This window comes from Lynx canadensis, chromosome B2 (genome assembly GCF_007474595.2).
Source record: "Lynx canadensis isolate LIC74 chromosome B2, mLynCan4.pri.v2, whole genome shotgun sequence".
Classification (NCBI taxonomy): domain Eukaryota; kingdom Metazoa; phylum Chordata; class Mammalia; order Carnivora; family Felidae; genus Lynx; species Lynx canadensis.
This window is the reverse complement of record NC_044307.1, coordinates 89,662,602-89,685,521: the sequence shown is the minus strand read 5'-3', so window position 1 is coordinate 89,685,521 and position 22,920 is coordinate 89,662,602. Positions and strand designations below refer to the sequence as shown.

Genomic DNA, 22,920 nt, shown 5'->3' with positions numbered 1-22,920 from the left:
TATCATTTGCGATGGGGAAAAACCCAGGAACTCCGTAAGTGAGAAATTAGTTGAATAGTATGCCACATCTTTAAAAAGGAATGGGGTGGATTTCTATGTGCAGATAAAAAGATGCCTACAAGATAAATTATTAAATGAAAAAAGCAAGGTATAGCTTTTAGTGCAAATCCAAAATAGGATTTCATACATATTTTATACATATTCATACATAGGATTTTATACATATTCATGCATATTTGTCTGGAAGAGATCAGAAAAATGAACAGTGCTTACCAATGGGGAGAGGGTTTGTTAGATTTGAGGATAGATAGGGAGAAACTTCTCATATACTACCCTTCTTCAGTGTTTGGTTTTTCTAATGTTTTACCCGAATTTTCTTTTTGTTTGTATAATATTTTACACGTCAGCAGTTTACCTGTTATCAGCGTGATGAGATTTTAGACTAATTTTTAATTTCCTTATATTTCCCTGTTTTTTTTTTATAACACATACTCTTAATATTTTTAAAGTCTAATTCAGTCTTAAAAATAAATAGTAAAAACCCTCCAAGCCTCACGGAGCACAATATTTATGTTAGTTAGCAGTGTTCATACTTTATGCACTCTTTATGCTTATTTTAAATATCATGTTGTCACTATTTTGTAATCTTTTGGCCTAAAACAGTGAAATTATGACCTGAAACTAGTATTGGGTTTACGTAGTCAAATAAATAGAAGAACATCATTTGGGTTAAGGGGCATATTTGCAAAACAAAAATGTAGCTAGATAAACATACTGCGTTAAGCAAGAAACTCAATATTCTCTCTCATCTAAAGATTTTTACCATTTAGCAAATATTTGGTCTTTTTTTTCTTTGTGTTTCTTGGTTCAGAATAGGCTATTCAACAGTATAAGTTTAGAAACCCCAAATTGTGCACCGTCAGGAAAAATCTTGAACTAGTTCGAGGAAAACGATTTTAATTAGAGGTAAAAATCCCTTGGATTTCTCCCCTTTAATACTTTTTGTATCCGTGTGCTACTCCATCATCACTGCTAGCAGGCCCGTGGTTTCTCTTTCCTCTGGGAATTCTGTAATCGCTCCTTGACCGGTTTCTCTGCCTCCCTGCCTCCCTGCCTCCCTGCCTCCAGTAGGGCCTCCCTGCCTCTGCAATGGGCTTTCCAAACACAAATCTGACCCTGTCACTCTGCAGTTTATATCCCTTCAAGACTCCTTCTGGCTTTCAGAATAAATTCAAGTTCTTAGTAACCCAGACCCTACCACTAACTAGTCTCTCACCTCGTTTGCCTCTCGCCCTTTAAAGCTGAGCCTTCCTCGTGCAAATACACTCTTCCTTCGAGGTTAGGCCTTATCTTCCATAGCAGCCTGTGCTCCTCTTTTTTGAAGCTATTAAAACATCTTATTGCACTAACCAGTTCCCACTGGGCCCTGCAAAACTCTGGAAGTCGGAGCTCTCTTCCGTAACCATGCTTGTTGGGCTGTAGATGTTCAGTAAATGTTGAGTCCATGAAAAATTGATTACCAAATTGTTTATACTGGAAAAAAATGAGTAGTCAATCTGAACTTGAAGTACCTTGTAAACAATTTTGAAATGTAATATAGTCTTACGCATGAATGCTTTCTTCTAATTTGGATAATTCGGATGAATCTTGGTTTATCTAGTATGTGAAGACGCTGTCATCAAATTTGATACGATTGTTCTTTATTAGACCATGTGATGTACTTACGTGATACTGTTTCTCCGTCCTGATGGTCTTGGTTTCTCTGTTTGATGTAGCTCATTCAACTGATTCTGAACCATCTTACACTGCCAGACCTGTGTAGACTAGCACAGACTTGCAAACTACTGAACCAGCACTGCTGTGATCCTCTACAGTACATCCACCTCAATCTGCAGCCGTACTGGGCAAAACTAAATGACACCTCTCTGGAATTTCTGCAGGCTCGCTGCACCCTTGTTCAGTGGCTCAACTTGTCTTGGACTGGGAACAGGGGCTTCATCTCTGTTGCAGGATTCAGCAGGTTAGTGCCAAGCCTTGTTGTGGTCGTTACTACGTGGTCTTTTCCGTAACCAAAGTCCGAAAGTATCTACCATATACCATACGGAAATAAAAAGGAGATCCATTCTGTGTATCATCGTGTTCTGCTTATAAACGTAAGTTTCTTCATCCCCTTCAGCGAAACTTTATAATGAGATAAAAGGAAAGTCTTCCCTTTACCTCATATGTTTTAAATCCCAAGTAACTTTGAACAGAGCCCCCCCCCTTTTTTTTCTTTCTCATATTTTCGGCATAGATGATTAACACATTTTAAAAACTATTTCCAAATCAAAATCCACCTCTCTAATGTGATTTGTCAGAAATGGAAAACAATTTATTATAGAACATTTTTAATTAAATCTTAATTACATGTGCAATACATCACCCAAATTTAGAAGCTCATTTAAACTAATTATGTTGAAAATGCAATTGCATGCTAAGTAGGCGACCACACTTGCAGACCTGCCCAGGTGTTTCTGCTCCTTTCTATTGAAGCATTTCGTTTCCTTACTATTAAATGTCACCTGTTAAACATTTGAAAGCTTGCACAAGTGCATATTCATTTAGTAATGCCATATTAATTTTTCTTATGATACAAACAGGTGTTTTTCTCTTAACCTTGCTGAGAGTTATTCTCATTGTATGTTACACTCTAATCCCATCATTTCATTAAGTTAAATAATGAAGGAGTAGAAACTTTGGGGAAATTACCTGTGATTTTTGATTAATGAATAATTTTCTGTCCCGTTTTTAGAATTTAAAAATGAACAACAGCTCTCCCTTCACGCATCCTCAGTGGATACATTCTTAAACAGAGGTTTATGAATTAGAAATTTGTATATTGAGCCTTGTTTTCCCTTGACTAGACTATAAAAATAAAGATGCAGTTCCAAAAATAAATATTTGATAGCATAAGATTCAGATGAGATAACTAATGTCACAATGTGTTCAAAGTGCTAATATTGATAGTTTATGCATCAAAGTAAAAAATAAACACAAGCAGTGATGGCTTATGGCACATGTTGAAACCATGGATGCACCGAGTTCCTTTCTTTTCCTCCAAAAATAGAGCCAGGGAAAGGAGTTCTTCGATAAAACATTATGGTGTGGTGGGTCAGAGGGTATAACGATTTTATAACATGCTATGTATACAAAATGGTTTCCATTATGTGAATTTTCTTAAGAGGAGATGTCTATGGTAGAAAAATGGGCATTTCTTTTTTGGCAGTGTGATTCTGGTGAATTTTTGTAGAATCCACATTTTAAAAATTGGTAGACATTTGACAGCAATCCAGTGGAACACAGCTTAATCCTTTCTACTTCCCCTTGGCCCGGATACATACGCTTCATTTGAAAATTGTGCTCTCTGCTAATAGGACCAAGAACTGAGCTTAATGATAACTGTGGGTATTTAGAGCAGGCCCTAAGGTCAGAAATCAAGGCTAACTGACTCTTAGAATAACTGTGTCAGTAAGCATTATTTTACATTCTTAGGACCTTTCAGGTATTTTCATTCCTCTTGTAGCTCTTTCCTTAATGTTTCCCACTACTGGGAATTTATTGTTTGTTTTCACCCTTTGTGTATAAGGAATTATAGTGAGTGTTGTTGGCCACATCAAGAGATGTTGAACACAGTCCTACATTAGGCTACAGAAATGATAAAGATATAAAGATAAACATGTAAACATCCTATATTTTTATTAATAAAATTAATAAAATAACAGTATGACAACTAATGAGTGTAGACATTAAAGAAAATATTGATGGTGAACAGCTGAAGCCCAGCTTCTTTGGCAAAATGTTGCATATGACCGTGATATACTGAGTAAAATGTAGCAGTAATATTAAATCATTGTTTTAAAACTCCCTTTATGTAGCTCATTCTGATGCATGAGCAGAGACATAAGTTGTAAGAAGAAAGTTTAGTAATGCTACTTTTTAATTTTAGACTCATAAGGGATAAAGATCTGCAAGACTAAATCTCCAATCTACTCTCTCTCTAGCAATTTCTCTTCCATTTTCAGTTCAGCCATGTTAGTTGCTGTGGGGCTGTTTAAATAATCACGAAGGTATATACATACATTTAAGTTTTCCATATTTTACTGTAGTATTTCAGATAGTAAAACTATAAATCTTGATAGCATTCCTTTAAGCATAGTCCTTGTTCCCATTAAGAAAGTAAAAAGTTTAAATACCAGGGAGAGAAGAGAGAATTCTTTTTCTGGGTGGGAGATATTGGAGTTTTGCCTACTGATTGCTGTTGGCCCCCTTGACTTGACTGCCGAATTGATAGTCATTATGCCTTGTAGGCAGCATTCCCAGAATAAACAATAAATATTCATGGCTTGATTATTAATGAATAATCTATGAATAAGTACGGTCTATTTATGCTCATTACTGTGAAGAAGACTTATTTATAATACTTTAAAGAAAAAAAGTACATTTTTAAACCAGAGACCAGTGATGATGAGTAAGTCTTTGGGAAAAGTTTGATACCATTTATTTTTGTTGCCAAAAAACCTTATCCTCACAAGTTGGAACTCTTTAACTGGATTTCAAAGAACTTTTTAGGAGTTTATATTATTCAGAAGAGCAGGAAAATAGGTTGAATCGGAATAACAAGAACTTAAAAGTTTTAATCAGTTATTAAAATCCTATTCTATCCCCAGATTTGTGATTTGCAACTTCAAGTACTGCTCATGCATATCATTACTCATTAAAATCACATCTTTTATAATTCCACTTTTCTTTTATAATACAGTTCCCTAAAGTCTTGGATATTTCTTTGCCCCCCTGCCTGTTTGTGCTCTGAGGCTTAATCATATCACTCTGATGCTCAAAAAGCCTTAGGTTTATTTTTCCACTACTATTTTTCTTCGGATAGTTGCCCAAATTAATCACCTTGATCTCCACCTCAGCTATGCAGAGATTTTTACCCCTGACTCCTCTCATTGTTTCCTTTAGAAAACATTCTTGGATACTTTCTAGTTTCTAGAACTTTATTAGATGTTTTGACACAGAGCTACAATTTTATGGGATAAAGAGCTCATTGCCTGTTTATTTGTTTACTCAGTTACCTACCTATGCTTTATACAGTTGTCTTTTAGAATGTCAAATTCCCAGAGATTGGAGACAACTTTAAGACTTCTTTCCCCTGCCAACAAGTTTTGTTTTTAACGGCTTTATTTTGGATCAGATGTATTAAATAATGTTCCAAATTACATGGGATTAAAGATTATCTTAAATATGCTATTTTATAAAACTCAGTGAGAGTCAGCTAACAAAATGTACAATTAGGAATCAGAAGCCATAGATATTTGTGTTTAATTCTCCCCTTACCTTTATACACCAGGCAAGTGTGAGGATTAGTGTCTTTTATTTTGATGAGTAAACTCAAATCATTCATTCATATGATTTTATTATTTTAGGCTGCAAGTTACCATTTAGTAAGTTACTTCTTATGTACTTACATTACTCTGGACAAATTAATTCACCACATAAGGATAAGCCATTTATTTCTTTTCTCATAGCAGGAGACCTAGTTTGGGATTGTTCGTGTGAAATTAAGTCTTCTCATAATACCCCCAATATCAAGAAATACTTTATGAGAATTCACACCGCGGAATGAATAGGCTGTAGGAAATAAAGAAGCTTAGTTCTCATTTTGAGTGACCAGTGTCACGATTGAGATGAATGAATACATGACCAAGACAAAAACATACATGTAATTATGCATTAAAATAAAATTTAAATGAGGAGCATTAAGGAAAGAAACGAGAGTTGTGTTCAGCTAATTAACTGACTCTGCTGCTACTTCTCCCTTCTTGAACTGGAGAGATCATGAAAAATTAGGTAGTGTAGATCCTGTAAGTTCAGGAAAACAGAGTATAGGGATATTGACTAATCTGCTCACACTGAAAATATGCAATATAAAAGAGATGGGGAAAGTCAGAAAGGTAGTACAGGCATGATCATTATCTTCATTGTGCTTTCAAATTCTACCATTCATTAAATCAATTTGGGAAGTTTTCTAGTCTGTTAACCGGTTGGTTTTCTGCTGATTGGCCTGTAAATTCTTTAGAGGAGAAAAGTTCAATAATGGGAGTAAGGAGAAAAGGGATGTCCAAGTATTCCAAGTCCAATTTGGGAAAGAATTACAGAACAAAGTACTTTGCCAAATAATGAAGACCTTCAAGAGATAAGATGCCAAAAGATTTTAAGAGTTAATATGCTCATTTAACTTTTATAATCTTCAAATATTTGTAGAGGTATCAAATCAAGATAGGTTCTCTGAAACCCTACATCCATTTCTAGGTTGCTAGTTTATAAAAATACGAAGAACCACCTATAACTGTTATTTATACCCAAAGCTAGGTAGAACTGTTAATTTTGTCCCATTTCTTAGGAATAGTTTAACCTACAGGAAAAATACCCTGAGTCCATAGAATTTAGTCTGTTTAAGAATAGAGGAAACGTAAATTCTTCAAGTAAATTTTCGTAAGTGGAATTTGAGGCAGCTTATAAAGCTCAATATAAATAAGTTAGTAAGGGAGGAAATTGTGGTTAAGAGAAAAAAAAAGGGGGGCGCCTGGGTGGCTCAGTTGGTTGAGCATCCGACTTCGGCTCAGGTCATGATCTCATGGTTTGAGGGTTCGAGCCCCACATCAGGCTCTGTGCTGACAGCTCGGAGCCTGGAGCCTGCTTCGGATTTTGTGTCTCCCTCTCTCTCTGCTCCTTCCCTGCTCACATTCTGTCTCTCTCTCAAAAATAAACAAAGATTAAAAAAAAAAAAAGCGAGAGAGAAAAAAAAAAGTAGTAGTTGAGGAATAGATGAGCCTGAGTTCAATTCAGTGTATAGAGGTATGTCATTATTTATTTATTTCAAAAAAATGTTTTAATGTTTATTCGTTTTTGAGGGAGAGAGAGAGAGACAGTGAGAGAGAGGGGTAGGGGAGGGAGGGGCAGAGAGCGAGGGAGACACAGAATCCGAAGCAGGCTCCAGGCTCCGAGCTGTCAGCACAGAGCCCGACGCGAGGCTGGAACTCACAAGCCGTGAGATCATGACCTGAGCCGAAGTCAGATACTTAACCTCCTGAGCCACCCAGGCTCCCCTGTCATAATTAGTATACATTGCCTACCTTTGAGGTAGATCCAGAACCTGAATATTGAGCACCACATTCACTGCTACCACCTGGATCTCGTGCACCATCTTCTCTTTCCTGAATATTGTGACCTGACTGCCCCCGTTTTCACTCCTCTTCCCCTTGAGTCTCTCCTCTACCTAGAAGTGAGAGTGATCCTGCTGAAACACAAGGAGTTTATGTCACTCCTCTGCTCAAGACCCTCTGATGGTTGAGAAGGCCATCCCCCTCAAAGTAAAACGTAGACACTATATGAACTGTCTCTTATCTCTCTGACCTGCGCCTCATCTCCCCCTCACTTTGTACCTCCCGCATTAGTCTCTTCACATTTCCTCAGTCTGTGTGGTATCCTGCCCCCGAGCCATTGTGCTTGCCTTTCCCTCGGCCTGGAAAGTTCTTTCCCAGATACCTGCTTTGGTTATACTGCTACTTCCTTTGGGTCTTGATTCATCTCAGTGAGGTGTCTCCGACCACCCTATCTACCCTTGATACTTCCTGTTGCCCTTCCTTCCTTTTATTTCCTCCTTGACACTTTTCATTTTTTTTTAAAGTTTATTTACTTATTTTGAGAGAGAGAGAGAGAGGGAGAGAGAGAATCCCAAGCACTGTCAGTGCAGAGCCCAGTGCAGGGCTCGAACTCACGAACCGTGAGATCATGACCTGAGCTGAAGTTGGATGCTTAACCTACTGAGCCACCTAGGCGCCCCGACACTTTTCACTTATTATTTGTTTTACTCATTTACTTGTTTATAGCCTGCCTCCTACCAAAATGTAGTAAGCTGCCCGAGAGCAGGGACTTTGTTTTGTCCACTGCTAACTCCCCAGTGCCCAGAGAAATGCCTAGATCATACTAGGAGCTCAATAAATATTTAATGAATTAATGAACATGATTGATGCAAATTGCAGTTTACCTAATTCAACTTAGCAAAGGTAACAGTAGTGGGATGGGTTTGAAGAAATCTGGGAGAGGGAGTAGCTTGAGGAGTGTCAGGGAATCTTAAGGAAGGGATGGGCAGTTGTGCAAAATGCCACAATAAGTCAAGTAATTCAAGCACTGAAAAGAAAGGGCACTGAATTTGGCATTTAAAAGGAAAGGGCGAATTTAGGGAGAACAGAACATATATTGCATTGGATTGAGAATAAATGGCGTTCAGGTGTAAATAAGATACTTGGGCAATAGTTATTTTCAACATTTAAAATAAATTGGTAGCAACTGAATTTTTTTATTGTTGTTTGAATGTGAGTTGGCCACGATTTAACTTTTATTTTAATGTTTGTGGGGTGCTTTGACCTTTACCAACTGCTTTCACATATTGTTTGATGTTCAAAACCATGAGGCAGTGTGGTGAGTGCTGTTATGTAATTCTCGTCTGCCTTTTACAGCTGAGAAAATGCTAAGACTTGGGTAAATGCCTTTTCCAAGGTCACATGCTTGGAAGTAGTGGAACAGGGCCAAAAATTAATCCTTTAGTGTTATTTCTTTTATTTTGGTGATTTAGTCAGTTTTATTTTATATGTGTATTTGAAAGCTAATGAGGAAAAAAGATGTGGCATAAATAAACTAACAGTATGTCACTGATGTGACATTGTCATAGGCAAGAAAATGTCGAGAGACCTGGACAGGGATGATTTGGTACACTTAAGGGTTCAATTTGCTTAGGTGATAAAGTTTCATGGATTCAGATACTCTTAGACTCACATCTCCTTTTATATTATTTTCAGATGATGATTATGGACAGGACTGTTCCCCCCCCCATCTGTAATGCAACTAAGATAAATATTGATATTACCAATCTGATATGGAATTTTATGTCCACCATGTTGAATAATTTCTGTGTACTTTACGCGAAGCTGCAATTGAATATCTTGTAATTATTTCAGCATCAGTATGGTAAATAGTAACAAACATAAGGAACATTACAATAGTATGGTTAAACCAATTCCACATTTCCTTAGTTAAGAGGAGGTTAGTCTGATGTATTTTGAAGTCATTTAATTAAAGCTTTCACTTTGTGTGTCATATTCAAAGTAAATTATCCAGCACTGAATGGATATTGTTTAGGGGGGAATATCTTCTAAGAGTTTTGTTATGTTTTTGGATTTTGGCTCTACAAACTCAGGTGTGAATTTTAGATAGATAGGAGAAATGCATTCTTTGCTTTCTTAATTTTTCACTTAGCATTGGCTGACTTTTTCTATGATGTGAATACATCTTATCATATCAGGTTGATTTATTTTAGCCTAATCATGCCTATTTCGGTAAGCAGTAAATGAGAATTTAAGTGAAACGAGCTTTACATTTTCCCTAGTAGAAATCCATTCTTCTGAAGGTGCCTATTAAGAGTTGAGGTAATTCCAGTGTACTTGTAAAAGCATCATTTAGTTTTACAAAATTCACATGGAACGTTGTTTTTACAGGTTTCTAAAGGTTTGTGGATCTGAATTAGTGCGCCTGGAATTATCCTGTAGCCACTTTCTTAATGAAACTTGCTTGGAGATTATTTCCGAGATGTGTCCAAATTTACAGGACTTAAATCTCTCATCCTGTGATAAATTACCACCTCAAGCTTTCAACCACATTGCCAAATTATGCGGTCTTAGACGACTTGTTCTCTATAGAACAAAAATAGAGGTAAGAATAACCATCCTTTATGTCTTTGCTACTGTGATAGCCAACCGAATACTTAGTTGCCTGTAATTGCTCATGATAATGTGCTTTCTGATTTTTAAATAGATTATGATGCCACCTGACTATTCTAAAATCAATAGAACTGATTCAGTCATTTCAAAATTATTTCAAGTGTATTGTGTTGTTTTTATAATTATAGGAAGAGGTTCTTCTCTGTGTTCTTAAAATTTTTGTAATACTGTTCATGTAATAAGCAATGGGCTGAGATGAGCTGAAATGCTGGCAGGGAATGAATTAGAAAAAGAGGCAGAATGATAGTATGCAGGAGGGCTAAGAAGCAAAGTGGAATTTAGCCAGGGCCAGACTTAGGAGTTAAAATTCTTGATACCATATTTTAGGAGGCTCATTAATGAAAAATGGAATCTTGTCATGTATATTGACCTACTTTCTTTTTTCATGTAACATCTCTAGGACTTTTTTCCAGATCTCTACATATACCACCTGACACTTTCCACTAACTGTGTAGTGTAGGTGATACCATAATCTGTCTATTCAGCCATTTCCCAAGTGATCAACATTCAGGTTTTTCCAGTTGTTTTCCTTTTATAAACTATCTAGCAATAACATTGTCTTGTGCAGAAATTTGCATTTACATGCTGTTATTGCTGTAGGATAGAATCCTGTAAGTGGTATTACTGGATCAAAGAGTATGTGGCTGGGACCTACTAGGGGCCACTTACTGTCATATACTTGTTTACTTTTCTTCAGTCATGTTGGCCTTCTTTCTGTTACTTGAACATTCTGATCTGGTCCCAGCCCTTCTGCCTGTCTAGAATGTTTTCTAGCTTATTACAAGGCTGCCCTTTTCTTAGCTCAGTGTTCAACTCAAGTATTTTTTTTTTTTTTTCAGAGATCACTTCTTGGACATTGATAAAAAGGTAGCCCCTTTCTGGCTCATTCCTTTCATTTTATCCAGTATTATTTCCTTTCTAGCATCTGTATCACTCTGAAATGATTTTGTTTTCTTGCTATTATCTGTCTCCTTACACTGGGATATAAATTTTACGAAAGTAGGAGCCTTGTCTGTCTTTTTCATTGCCGTGTTTCCAACATCTAGAATAGTACTTGGTAAAGATTGGCTCTTTGATAAATATTTATTAAATGAATGAATACAATAACCAAATTACTTTTCCAAAATGGGATACCGGTAGTTTTCCCACGATAGCGAACTCTTGCCTGTCTTGAGTGTTACCTTGGTCAGCCTCTGGTATTTAACCTCTGGCATTTCCGTTTCCTTTTCTCTAAAATGGAGAGACTAAAAATACAGATATTAGGGTCATTGTGAGAATTAAATTACATGTAAAGCGCTTAAAGGGTGCCTAGAACATAGTAAACTCTCAATAAACATTAGCTGCACATAACAGTAGTAGTGATAATAGTACCATCACGGTAGTTTTGTAGCATGTTTTACTCTATGGTGGGGGAAGTCTCATTTCTAAGCTTTCAAACCTTTTTTTTAATCCTTGTATATTCTTCTGCCACTTACAGCTTTTGGCAAGGGATTTTATCAGAAGTGTATTCGTTTTATTTCATTTTGCTTTTTAATAAGGCTTCCTGTCTGTCACTTAAGCCTTGCTTTATGTCCCAGAAAGACCATATTGTTGTTTTCTTCACTTAGGTTTTGTATCTTTCTAGTTAAAAGGTTTATCTTTTGCATTTTGTAGTCTCAGGTACTGTTTTCTATTTAATTTTAATAGATTATTGTTAAAGTTCATTGTTTTTGTGTCATTATCTTGTATCTGCTCACTTTCCTGAATGCTTATAATTGTTCTCATTTTTATTTATGTCTTTTGGATTTTCTAATGATACGATTACATAATCTCAAAATTACTATACCTTGTCTTTTTTAATATTTAAACTGTTGCTTTATTAGATAGAAAGTAATAAATAATGTGCAGCAATAGAGTCATAACAGGTGTACCGGTATTATTTTTAATGTGGTGAGAATGTCATTAATGTTTCATTTTAAAAACATCTATACAACAAACGTTTGACTATTATGTGCTAGGTACTGTTTTAGGCACTGGAACTTTAGTATCGAACTAAATAGGCAACTCCTCATGCAGCTTACTGAGTTTATATGTTGTTTGATATTGCTTTCTGATAAATAGTCTTTATAATTTTTGTTTGCTTAAGAATATTTTATCAAAAATGTATATTAAGCCTCCATTGATATATTCATCTTTTTTCTTTCATCTCAATATAATGACTTATGTCGAATAGTCCTTGCCTCCTTACATGTTTTTAATTTAATACAAAGCTGGGTTAATATTTTGGAGCCAAATTAACCTGAATTTGAATTCTAGCTTTATCACTTATGAATTGTTACCTTGAGGAATTTTCTTGACCTCCTGTACTTCAGCTTTCCCTTCTGTAAAATGGAGATAATAATAGTATGCACCACAGAGAGTTTTTGTGAAGATTAAATGATTTACTATACATGAAGTTCTATAGCAGTGCCTGGTTCATAGTTAGTATCTTTTAAGGATTTATACTTATAAATAATTTTTACATCTGCTTTATTAAGTGAGATTGAGCCGTAGTTCTCCTTTTCCTGCTGTTTTATCAGGTTTGAGGCTAGGATTATGACAACACAGCAAAATGATATGGGAAACTCCCATTTTTTTCTTTGATCTGGAATAGCTTCGATAGATGGGAATTATCTGTTCTAGAATTGACCTATACAACCATCTGGGTATATAGCCTTTTTTATTGGTAGATCAGAGTATATACCCTTGTATAGACATGGCGTTTTTTCTAATCTATGGAAGCCTGAAAGTCTGTGAGTATAAGAGCGTCTGCTTAATACAGTATTTTCAGTTTGGGGCACAATGTTTAGCCAGAGTTTAACCGATAACCTGGTATAGTGGAAAGAAGACTTATTCTGGTTCTGGCCCAGTGACAAGCTTCATGATCTAGGTTGAGTCACACAGTCTCTCATATTCCCAGATTCTTCTTTTGTGAAACAAAAAGACCGTTATCCCTGAATGCGTGTTAAAGTATAGTGTTAGCCCATGTTTTAATTGGTCTGTCGTGAAATGACTTACCATTTGTGAGTGTAAAATTGTCAGCTATCTTTTCTTGGGTAGGTCTGTCCATTCTTAAATTATGCCATACCTTATTTTTATTGATATATTAACTCTTTTATTGGCCTATGTACTATAAAGTCTGAGGTCCTCTGAGCAAGATAATGCCTCATTTAAAAATTTTCCGGTGAAATTTAACTTTAAGAAGAAATATAGCACAGTTAATTATTCAGTGAATCTTCAGGAAGAAAAATAGGATAAAAACAAGAAATTATACTAACTTGCTAGGCACCTTACATCTATGGTGATTTTTAAGAATCACTGGGTTCTACTCCTGAAGCCAAGACTGCACTGTGTGTTAACTAACTTGAGAATAAAAATTAATTAATTGATTAACTTAAAAAATAAATTAGATACCTTAAAAAATGTATAGCCTGTGGGATGCTTTTGAAATGTTCTATACCAACAACATATAAGTGTCAGGAAATCATGAAGTAATCCAGTTTTCTTTAATTTACCTCAAGAAACTGATAGAACATAACTATATATTGTTAAAATCATTTTCTTTTTTTAGTTTCAGGGATGCAATATAATGATTCATCAATTCTATACATTAGTGCTCATTGTGTTAAGTGTACTTTTGATCCCCTTTTTCTGTTTTACCCATCCTCCCGTCTACCGTTCCTCTGGCAACCACCAGTTTGTTCTTTGTATTTAAGAGTGTGTTTTTTTTATTTGTCTCTTTTTTCTTTTGTTCCTTTGTTTCATTTCTTAAATTCCACATACGAGTATATTTTTTAAGAAGTGTGATTTGTAAAAGCCTGAGAAGATTTCCTATCTCCAGAGCGGAGATCTATACATATCTAACTCTAGATGGCAAGCATCATCTCCAGCTTCCCTCGGTTACTTAAACACAGATGTAAAATCATTGTAGGAATGCATTAAATAAAATTTGTGTTGTAGGTCCATCTGCTAAAATATTATAAAAATAATTTATACATTTATTTTATACAATTTATACAATTTCTCAATTACATTGAGTGTATAAAAAATTTCTAAAGTTACATTTTAATGATTTACAATTAACTTACAGTAAAATAAAAATAATGCCATTTGAGTGCTGTAAATGGGAAAATTCAAAATCGGGAAAAATTTACCCAGGCAGTGTTTACTTTTATTGCTTCTCGAGTCTACATTCAGTGCTCTCTACCTATACTTAGTATTCACTTCTAGTGTCTTCTCATCCTTGGGATCTGTATCAGATGCTGACGTGGGCACTCAGTAGGTCACAGGAATAAAGGGAGAAGGCAGCACAGTCCTCTGGTCTCTTAAAACAAGCAGAAGCTACAACACTGGCATTCATATCAATCTTCAAACACCTCCCTTGTCACTTAGGCACGGCGTTATGTCACCCCCTTCTTTCTTCCATGAACGTACACTTCTGTCCTACACTCAGTGATGTTGGTGGATGGAGAACAAACAGGGAATAAGACAAGATTCAGGGGCTTGGCTTCTCTCTGGACCTCCCGTGTAATCATTGGCAGTACATTCAGATGTTATGAACTGTTTTGAAAAAAAGGAACAGCAATTAATTTTAAATGCCTCTGTCTGCTCCGAGGAAATATATGAGAAGAAAAAAAATAAAACAAAACAAATTTGAACTTCCTGGGAGAGTTTTGTTTTTTTTTTCTTAACAAGCAATACAAATTATCCAATGCCACTTTTGCCTGTTTTTCTAAATTCTACAAATTTTTTAAATAAGCAAAAATTAGTATTATTAAATGTTGAGTCTGTTATAGCATTTAACTTCAGAGAGATGAGATTGATGGGTGTCGTAGAGTTATACTTTACAGGCCTATATATAATTTACACTAATAAACATAATACATCTGTGCCATTTTATAAGACCTAAGTCTGTGTGCCTACTGAGCAAAGCTTTAGAGGATGTTGGAGACCTGGGTTTTAGCCCCAATGTTTGGGAAAGCTTACTGAATGTACTCTGTTTGCTGTCCTAGACATTTTGCGTATTATTTAATTCTTTGCACTAGTCCAGTGAAAGTAGGTGTCATTCTCATCTTACAGATGATCAAATGAAGGTTCCAAAAGATTAGTAACCTTCCCAGTGACACAGAGCAATATGTTAGAGTCAGGATTTGAACCCAAGTTTGGTGGTCTCAGTGTCATAGTTAAAATTGTATGCTATGTAAAAGCACAGAATGGGTGGTTATTCTAAGAACTTGACTGCCTCTATTTAAACTAGAGATTTTCCTTACTACCTATTAGAAAAGATTTGCAATTGGTAAGGAAATATAACATTGTAACTAACATACACAACATCGTGATCCAGTGTAAAATGCAAACTAGTAAGTTATATTCTATATATATTTTGTAGTTGAAACTTCTACAAGGAAGTGGAATTCTTGTCTTTTATTTTTATTATAAACAAACTTACTTTGAAGTCTTAATTGCTCTGCATTTATAAATAACAATTATTTAAATTACATTTAGAAAATTTAAGTAATAGTTTGTGGAATCAATACATAATAATGCTTTAAGCAAATGGGTTACATAGGCCACTTCTCAATGTTATACCCTAGTGGACAGTAGCATTGGGACACATAATCCCCCACATAATTTTAGCAGGTAAAACTCTGTGTTGTTGATGTCTAGGTGGTATGTTCCTAAGTTGTTAGGCATAGCCAGGCATGTTGCAGTTCTGATTACTCAATAAGACTGAGAACCCAGGAGAATGAAAGTATAATCGGGTCAGAATTGCCTGATATACCGGTGGATAGATCCTGACATGCTGACGTGGCCCCTTGTGAGCCAGTGGTGAAACAGGTCGTGAGCCCAGGGTAGTGGGCTTCTCTCTCCCCGACATATTTCACCATCAAGGCTGCTTTAGCCTCATGAACCTCATGGGTAACTTTGTCAGGAGCTGGGGTTGTATTGTGGTTCATATCCTTCATATTGCTTGATTGCTGCTTTGGTAGTAAACTGAGAGCAACCTTAAAATAAGTCCCAGTGCCATTGTCACCAATTTTTGAGCCCAACCTTTACCTGGCCTAGTTCATTAAAAAAGTCAAACCCAGGGGCGCCTGGGTGGCGCAGTCGGTTAAGCGTCCGACTTCAGCCAGGTCACGATCTCGCGGTCCGTGAGTTCGAGCCCCGCGTCGGGCTCTGGGCTGATGGCTCAGAGCCTGGAGCCTGTTTCCGATTCTGTGTCTCCCTCTCTCTCTGCCCCTCCCCCGTTCATGCTCTGTCTCTCTCTGTCCCAAAAATAAATAAACGTTGAAAAAAAAATTAAAAAAAAAAAAAGTCAAACCCATAAATAGATGAAACAGAATAAAATGGTAGTTACCAGGGGATAGAGGGTGGGGGGAGGGTAAGATTGACGGTGTTTAAGAGATCTAATGCACAGTATAATGAGTATAGACAATAATACTGTAATGATACAATACAAATATTGTTTCAATTGTAATTGTATTTCAATATATAAAAGTATTAAAGTAACTCACTGTACACCTTAGATTTACAAATTACAATGAATCAAGTTTATCAAATTAAAAAAAAAAAAAAGATTTTCTGCCCAGTTCCACTGCTTTGGCTGACTATGGCCAGTACCCTGCAGTGAGAGAAGGCAGCAGTAGGATCTTGTTGAGACTTTAGCTATGATTAAAACTTTTGCTTAGCAGTAGGATTCAAGTATCTGATTCACACACTATTTGATAATTTAAAAACTGAAAAGATATTTGTTATTTAGTCTATATCATAGACCCAAGTCATACAACTCAGTCCTTATCTTGGCTTTTCCACTTAAAAGATTTATGTGTTTGGGTAAGCCACTTGTACTAAGCTAAAAGTTTATTTATCTATTAAAAAAAAGCCAAACTTACCCTATCACATAAACTATTGAAAAGACCAAATTAGGTCATACGTATTTCAAAAAAACAAACAAACAAACAAACAAACAAACAAACCCACACTTTATAAATTAGATGGACCTGTATAGTTGTGGAAATGATACTATAGATTTACCCAGCATAGTCCTACACAAATATTCCCACCTTCGTCAAGTATTCTTGTGTATCTTCCTAAATAGAAGTATCTTTTCCATCATGTGTGAAGGGAGATTGAGGCTGAATTATCTCTTTTACCCTTTTGATTTATTTCTGGTGAAAGGAATGTTCATTCCTAAATTAAAAAACTCCTTGACGGGAAGGACCATGTTTTTGACTGTTTACTTTACTGTTTACTTTTTTTCACGACTAGTGCATAGAACAGCGTTCATTATAGTGAATGTACATAGTAGGTATTTAGTAAACTTCTGTTGAATGAATGAGTGATAGCTATCTCTTATCAATTCATTTTTTCATTAGTAGATAAGCATATCTATTGAACAGATGGACAGTTAGGTCTGCAACTTGAAAAATGTAGAAGAAAATATTTGAACAGATCTGTATTTGTTCAGAAGTTTTAGCCCTAAAAGATAATGCAGTATAGTTCAACCTGTTTTGTTCATTTGTTTCATGAGATCTTTTTCATTTTTTAGATGTGTTTAGGGTTGAGATGGGAACTGGTTTCATCAGAGAAATAACAAATGTCTTCTTAAAACATCAACTAAAAAACATCACTAAGCTATTTGCAGAGTCAGTGGTATACACTTGTTGGAATTCAGTAGATGCAAAGAGCAGTAAACATATGCCTAGTAAAGAACAACTAGTGAAGTGGGTTGATAAATAGGGTAATTTTCTTTGTAATGAATTTGGTGGATCTTTTAGGTGGATCTTTTAGACAAAAGGTGGGAACTTAGAACAGACAGGAAGGAAGCTTTGTTGTGCTTAGGATCTTCTGCTATCCATGACGAAAGGGTAGCTATAATGTATAATGATGTATATACTATAGCTATATTATAGTATATATTTAGTATATTATATATACTAAAGCTATAGATGTATAAAGATGGGACGTACTTTGTTTCAGTCCCTTTGGTCCTTTTCTTCTCTGTTCACTAGATTCTTTTTATGTTTGATAAACACTGATTGCAAACATTTCTCCTGCCATATACGATGATGTCTTTTCGTGAGAGGAGGGCTGTAAAAATTTAACTCATTAAATAGACCTTGGAATACTTAAAAGGAAACCTTTAATTTCAAACTAATTTTAGACTTAAAGAAATGTAGCATAAAAAGTAGATTCCCTTACCATATGCATAATTTTTTTCCTGAACCATTTGAAAATAAATTAGAAGATACAATTCTTTTTTTTTTTTTTTTTAATTTTTTTTTTCAACATTTATTTATTTTTTGGGACAGAGAGAGACAGAGCATGAACGGGGGAGGGGCAGAGAGAGAGGGAGACACAGAATCGGAAACAGGCTCCAGGCTCTGAGCCATCAGCCCAGAGCCCGACGCGGGGCTCGAACTCCCGGACCGCGAGATCGTGACCTGGCTGAAGTCGGACGCTTAACCGACTGCGCCACCCAGGCGCCCCTAGAAGATACAATTCTTTACTTCTAAAGGGACATGTATCTGTAACCTACTGTTAAATACTTGTGTTATGAGCTGAATTGTATCTCCCTAAAATTCATATGTTGCAGTCCTACTCCCAGTACCTCATAATGTGAGTGTGTTTGGAGCAAGGGTTTTTCAAGAGGTAATTAAGGTTATATGAGGTCATCAGGGTGGGGCCTAATCCAATATGACAGGTGTCCTTATAAGAAGAGGAGATTAGGATACAAAGAAGCACAGAGGGAAGAGCATGTGAAAACAAGGGAAGAATATGGCCAGTTTCAAGCCAAGAAGAGAGGCTTGAGAAGAAGCTAACCCTTCTGACACCTCAATTTCAGACTTCTAGCCTTCGGAATTGTGCAAAAATAAATCTCTGTTGTTAAAACTACCTAGTGCATGGTACGTTGTTGTAGCAGCCTTAATAAACTAATGCAGTTTGTAAAGGATGGCATAACAACAACTTTTTCACATATTGCATAAAAAGTGTCTTGGAGAGAGGTCATGTGCATTTACTAAAACAATGTGGATTAGCGGTGGAAGTTTGGACCTGTTTACCTTTTTTTTGTTTGTAGAAAAAAAAAATATCTGGAATGGGTGTGAGATGGGGCATGATAGTAGCTCAGTAAGAATGTCATTCTGTTGCTTAGCAGCAGACAAGAAAACCAAGTGTGTTTTTTAAAAGTTGGAGTTATAAATGGAACACCTGCATCCAGTTTTGATTGCCTCACTTCAAGAATGATAGAGCATAAATTGAAAGAATCTGAAGAAGTGAAAAAACTGATTATAGGTATTGTGGGGGACTAGTGTATGACAGTAATCCGAAAGTATGGTTCAGCAACTGTTTACTTGGCCTACTAGGCAGGGACGACAGTTTCAAGGACCCCACTGGCTTCATCTTCATCAACTACAAGACGACAAAAGTAGTTGATCTTTACTTCTCTTGGATATCAGCACTCTCCTTGTATTTTCTGCTTTCTGTACCAGTTCATTTGGCAGAGTAGATATGTAGGTAAAAATGCATCCGACCCCGTCTATTGATGAAAGCGCCTGGGCTTTCCCACTAAAGATACATAAACTGTCTTTTGAAAACCGTTTGGCTTGATTTAATGACATGAATTTGCTTCTTGACACAGAGATAATGGTGGCCTCCTTACTGCATTCTTACTTGACTTAAAGAGCACATTTTTTATACTGGGAAGTAGAAGCAGGGATGGCCTTTCCTTTAATGGAACCAGTGCAGCTAATAAACTCAAATGAAAGGGATGGCCTCTCACTTAACAGAGTCAGTGTAGACAACCAAGACCAAGAGGAAAAACTGAAATAGAAAAAACCTATGCTGGTCATGTAAATTGACTAATGCAGGGCACCATTAGCTAACTGCCACCTAAAATGCAGTCCACTTCAGACAGATTAATTTGGCTAGATAACACATAAAACAAAAAGATTAATAATTACTTTGTTCTTAAATAGCTTAAAAGTTAAGATTTTTAATAACTTCTATATAACTATCATATACTAAAGTTAACAATTTTTAAAGCCTTTAATATATTATGTCTCCAGGCAAGAATATATCTATGCTTTTCTTTATCCTGATAGGCTTTATAGAAGTTCCAGTGGGAATATGAGGCTTTTGGTGGGGTTGAGTATATGTGGCCTGAGAGAATAGGCTGCGGTTCATTCAGGGTCAAGAAGCCTAACTTGTCCGTGCAGTGAGGTGGGATATAGAGAGAGTGTCATCTCTTGGGGGTCAGACTTGTTATCATCCACCAGTAAATCGGGTAGAAGAAATCTACCTGGAAAGGACATCATTCATTAGAGATAGCTGGTCAGCATATTCTCTCACTGTTGGCATGCCACTAGGGAAACTATAGTTACAAGACTTACTTGGTGAGTTTAGAATGAGAACACTGAGAATTAGTTATGTGACTTAAATGATTAAAGGCATCAGCATAGAACAGGTTGACACTTTCATCTCAACAGGAAGGAAAGAAGATAAATAAAGTCTTTGCACTAGTACACTCTCTTTAGACGAACAGTGTCACCCAGCATATGCCTCAGACTCCTCTTACATGCTTCTTTGACAGTCCAGCCCTTCTACCCCTCTGATTGAAACATTCTTTTTTTATATACTCAGTAAGGTTACTGTCAAGTCCAGCTGGTGTGGAAACTGCCCTGACTTTGTGACTGTAGATATCTGCCATCACCCATTATGGATTGATATGGAAATTGATCAGCCTAGTCATCTGTGAGCAAAGATGCATTCAACTGTATGATTATAGGAGAGATCCACTACAATAGTAAAATGGTTCTGAAATGAGACTACAGAGCAAGGCAAACGTGTGTGGTTTAGTCTTAGATTTTGTTCTGTCACACAGATGGGCTTTTGGAATTTAAATTATTTGAACCTTATTTTGAAACTTGTACCATATAGCCAAATTTCTGAGTCTTTGGTCTAGGGTAGCTTTAACTCTAGTTAGTTTTAGAAAGCTTTCCTTTTTTTCCTCGAAGGTAGGTGTAAGAGCTTTATTAATTTATGTCATTTATGGTCTTTAACCTTTTCTTTTTAGAAATCAATGAGAAGTCTAACTTCTCCACCACAGTGTTGATCTTAAAGTTTAAGGTATAAAAGACAAAATTATTTTCAAGTTGTCATTATGTATCATTGTATAACCTATACTGTATTGTATACTTGGACTGTATAAAAGAGAACAATTTGCAGTAGATGGTTTATAGCAAATCTCTATAAAGTAATTGAACTGAAATACTCTGGAACGATGATTGTTTCTGCATATAGTTAGTTTCAAGTGCTTTAAATAGTTCTCAAAATGCTTCAACTTTGATTCCATATTCCCCTTCCTCAAATTTATTAAGATTGGGATACTGGGGCAAAAAAAAAATTAAATTGAAGAAAGATTCATATATACAGTGTATACTTTTTTTTTTAAAGTAACGTCCATGCCCAATGTGGGGCTTGAACTCATGACCCAGAGTTCAAGGGTCACATGCTCTACTGAGTCAGCCAGTCAGTCACCCATACATACATGTGTATTTTAAATTATACTAATTGATTGTGTTCTTTGGATTTCTTTGGTGATATTTGTTATGCAAATTTATGAATACTCATGCAGGGAATATACTTGTATAAAATCCCATCTCGTTACTCTGTTGTGTTTGAAATATATCACGGTCAGTGAATGTACATTTGTTTGTGATCAGGTGATGTCACTAGTCTCTATATTTTAGCTAATATATATCTGTAATACATAAACTTATTTTAATGTTGCTTCAATTTTTTTTTTAATGTTCATTCACTTTTGAGATAGAGCACGAGTAGGGGAGAGGCAGAGAGGGAGACGGAGACACAGAATCCGAAGCAGGCTCCAGGCTCTGAGCTGTCAGCACAGAGCCCGATGCAGGGCTTGATCCCACAGACCACAAGATCATGTCCTGAGAGGAAGTCAGATGCTTAATCGACTGAGCCACCCAAGTGTCCCTATAATGTTCCTTTAGAATGCTTTCTAGGAGTCATTTTCTTAGAGTTAGAGAATACTGATTTGGAATCCTGTCTTCCTATAGTAAGAGTGTTATAATTAAGGGTTAAATTCTTTACTGAAGATAAGCAACAGTTAATTTTAACTGTGCAACAAAGGTCATAAACTAGTTATAACAACTATAAACCTGTATTAATGTAAAATGGTAAACACAGTACTGCAAACTTTGATTAACCAATGTCTCACTGTATTATGAAATGTACATGGTATGCATAAGTAGAACTCTACTAAGCCATAAACCTGGACTGTCTAAAACTTATATGTGAGTATAATAAACATCAGTTACCATCTTACTAAGTATTTTTGCTTAGTACTTTCAAAGTCTGGAGGATAGAAGGTTATGTAGTGTGTGGGTAGCATTTCTTAAAAAAAATGTGAATGAAAATTTGAATTTCCTTCCTTCCTTACTAAATTTCCTTATAGCAAGGAGAGGCATTAATAATAATTCTCTGTGACTAATAGTTATCTGTTGGATTTTGGAGCTTTTGAACAGGGTTAGTAGGTAGATTATAGGTGGAATGCAAAGGGATTCTTTTTTTAGGAACATATACTCTACTACTAGATGCCAGCATTCACTTAGGGTATGTTTTGATAATTCTGTAGGAGAAATTAACATGGATCCAGTCACTCCTTAGTGGATTCCTTTCCGTGGCAATTTAAGTAAGGTTGGCCTTTGTTTAAAAATGACAAACTCATTTGAAAACGCATCTCCTGCCTTGCATTATTAAAGCTGATAACTATTTAAATAAATTGTATTTTGATTTTATAGAGCTACTCTTGTGTTCCTATTGAATTTTACTGAACTAACCAGCAGAATTTGTGGACTTTAGGACCTAATAGATATCTTAAGTCTTAAATCAGAGGTTCATACGATTTTTTCACTTTTTTATTTCTGAATGCCTTTTTCACGGCATACTTGCTAATGTAGCCTTAATCCATCCACTTGTGTGTTCTAGAAGCACAAGT

The 22,920-nt window shown here is 35.9% G+C and overlaps 1 protein-coding gene across 3 annotated transcripts in view; it reads left to right on the top strand.

Annotated features, from left to right (window-relative positions):
• FBXL4 (F-box and leucine rich repeat protein 4) overlaps nucleotides 1-22,920 on the top strand; it is an 84,373-nt gene that overhangs the window by 35,529 nt on the left and 25,924 nt on the right. For all 3 annotated transcript variants that reach the window (XM_030316007.1, XM_030316009.1, XM_030316010.1), the window contains exons 5-6: nucleotides 1,776-2,020; nucleotides 9,597-9,810. In XM_030316007.1, coding sequence (XP_030171867.1) covers nucleotides 1,776-2,020; nucleotides 9,597-9,810 — 459 coding nt within the window. The remainder of the gene's footprint in view (nucleotides 1-1,775; nucleotides 2,021-9,596; nucleotides 9,811-22,920) is intronic.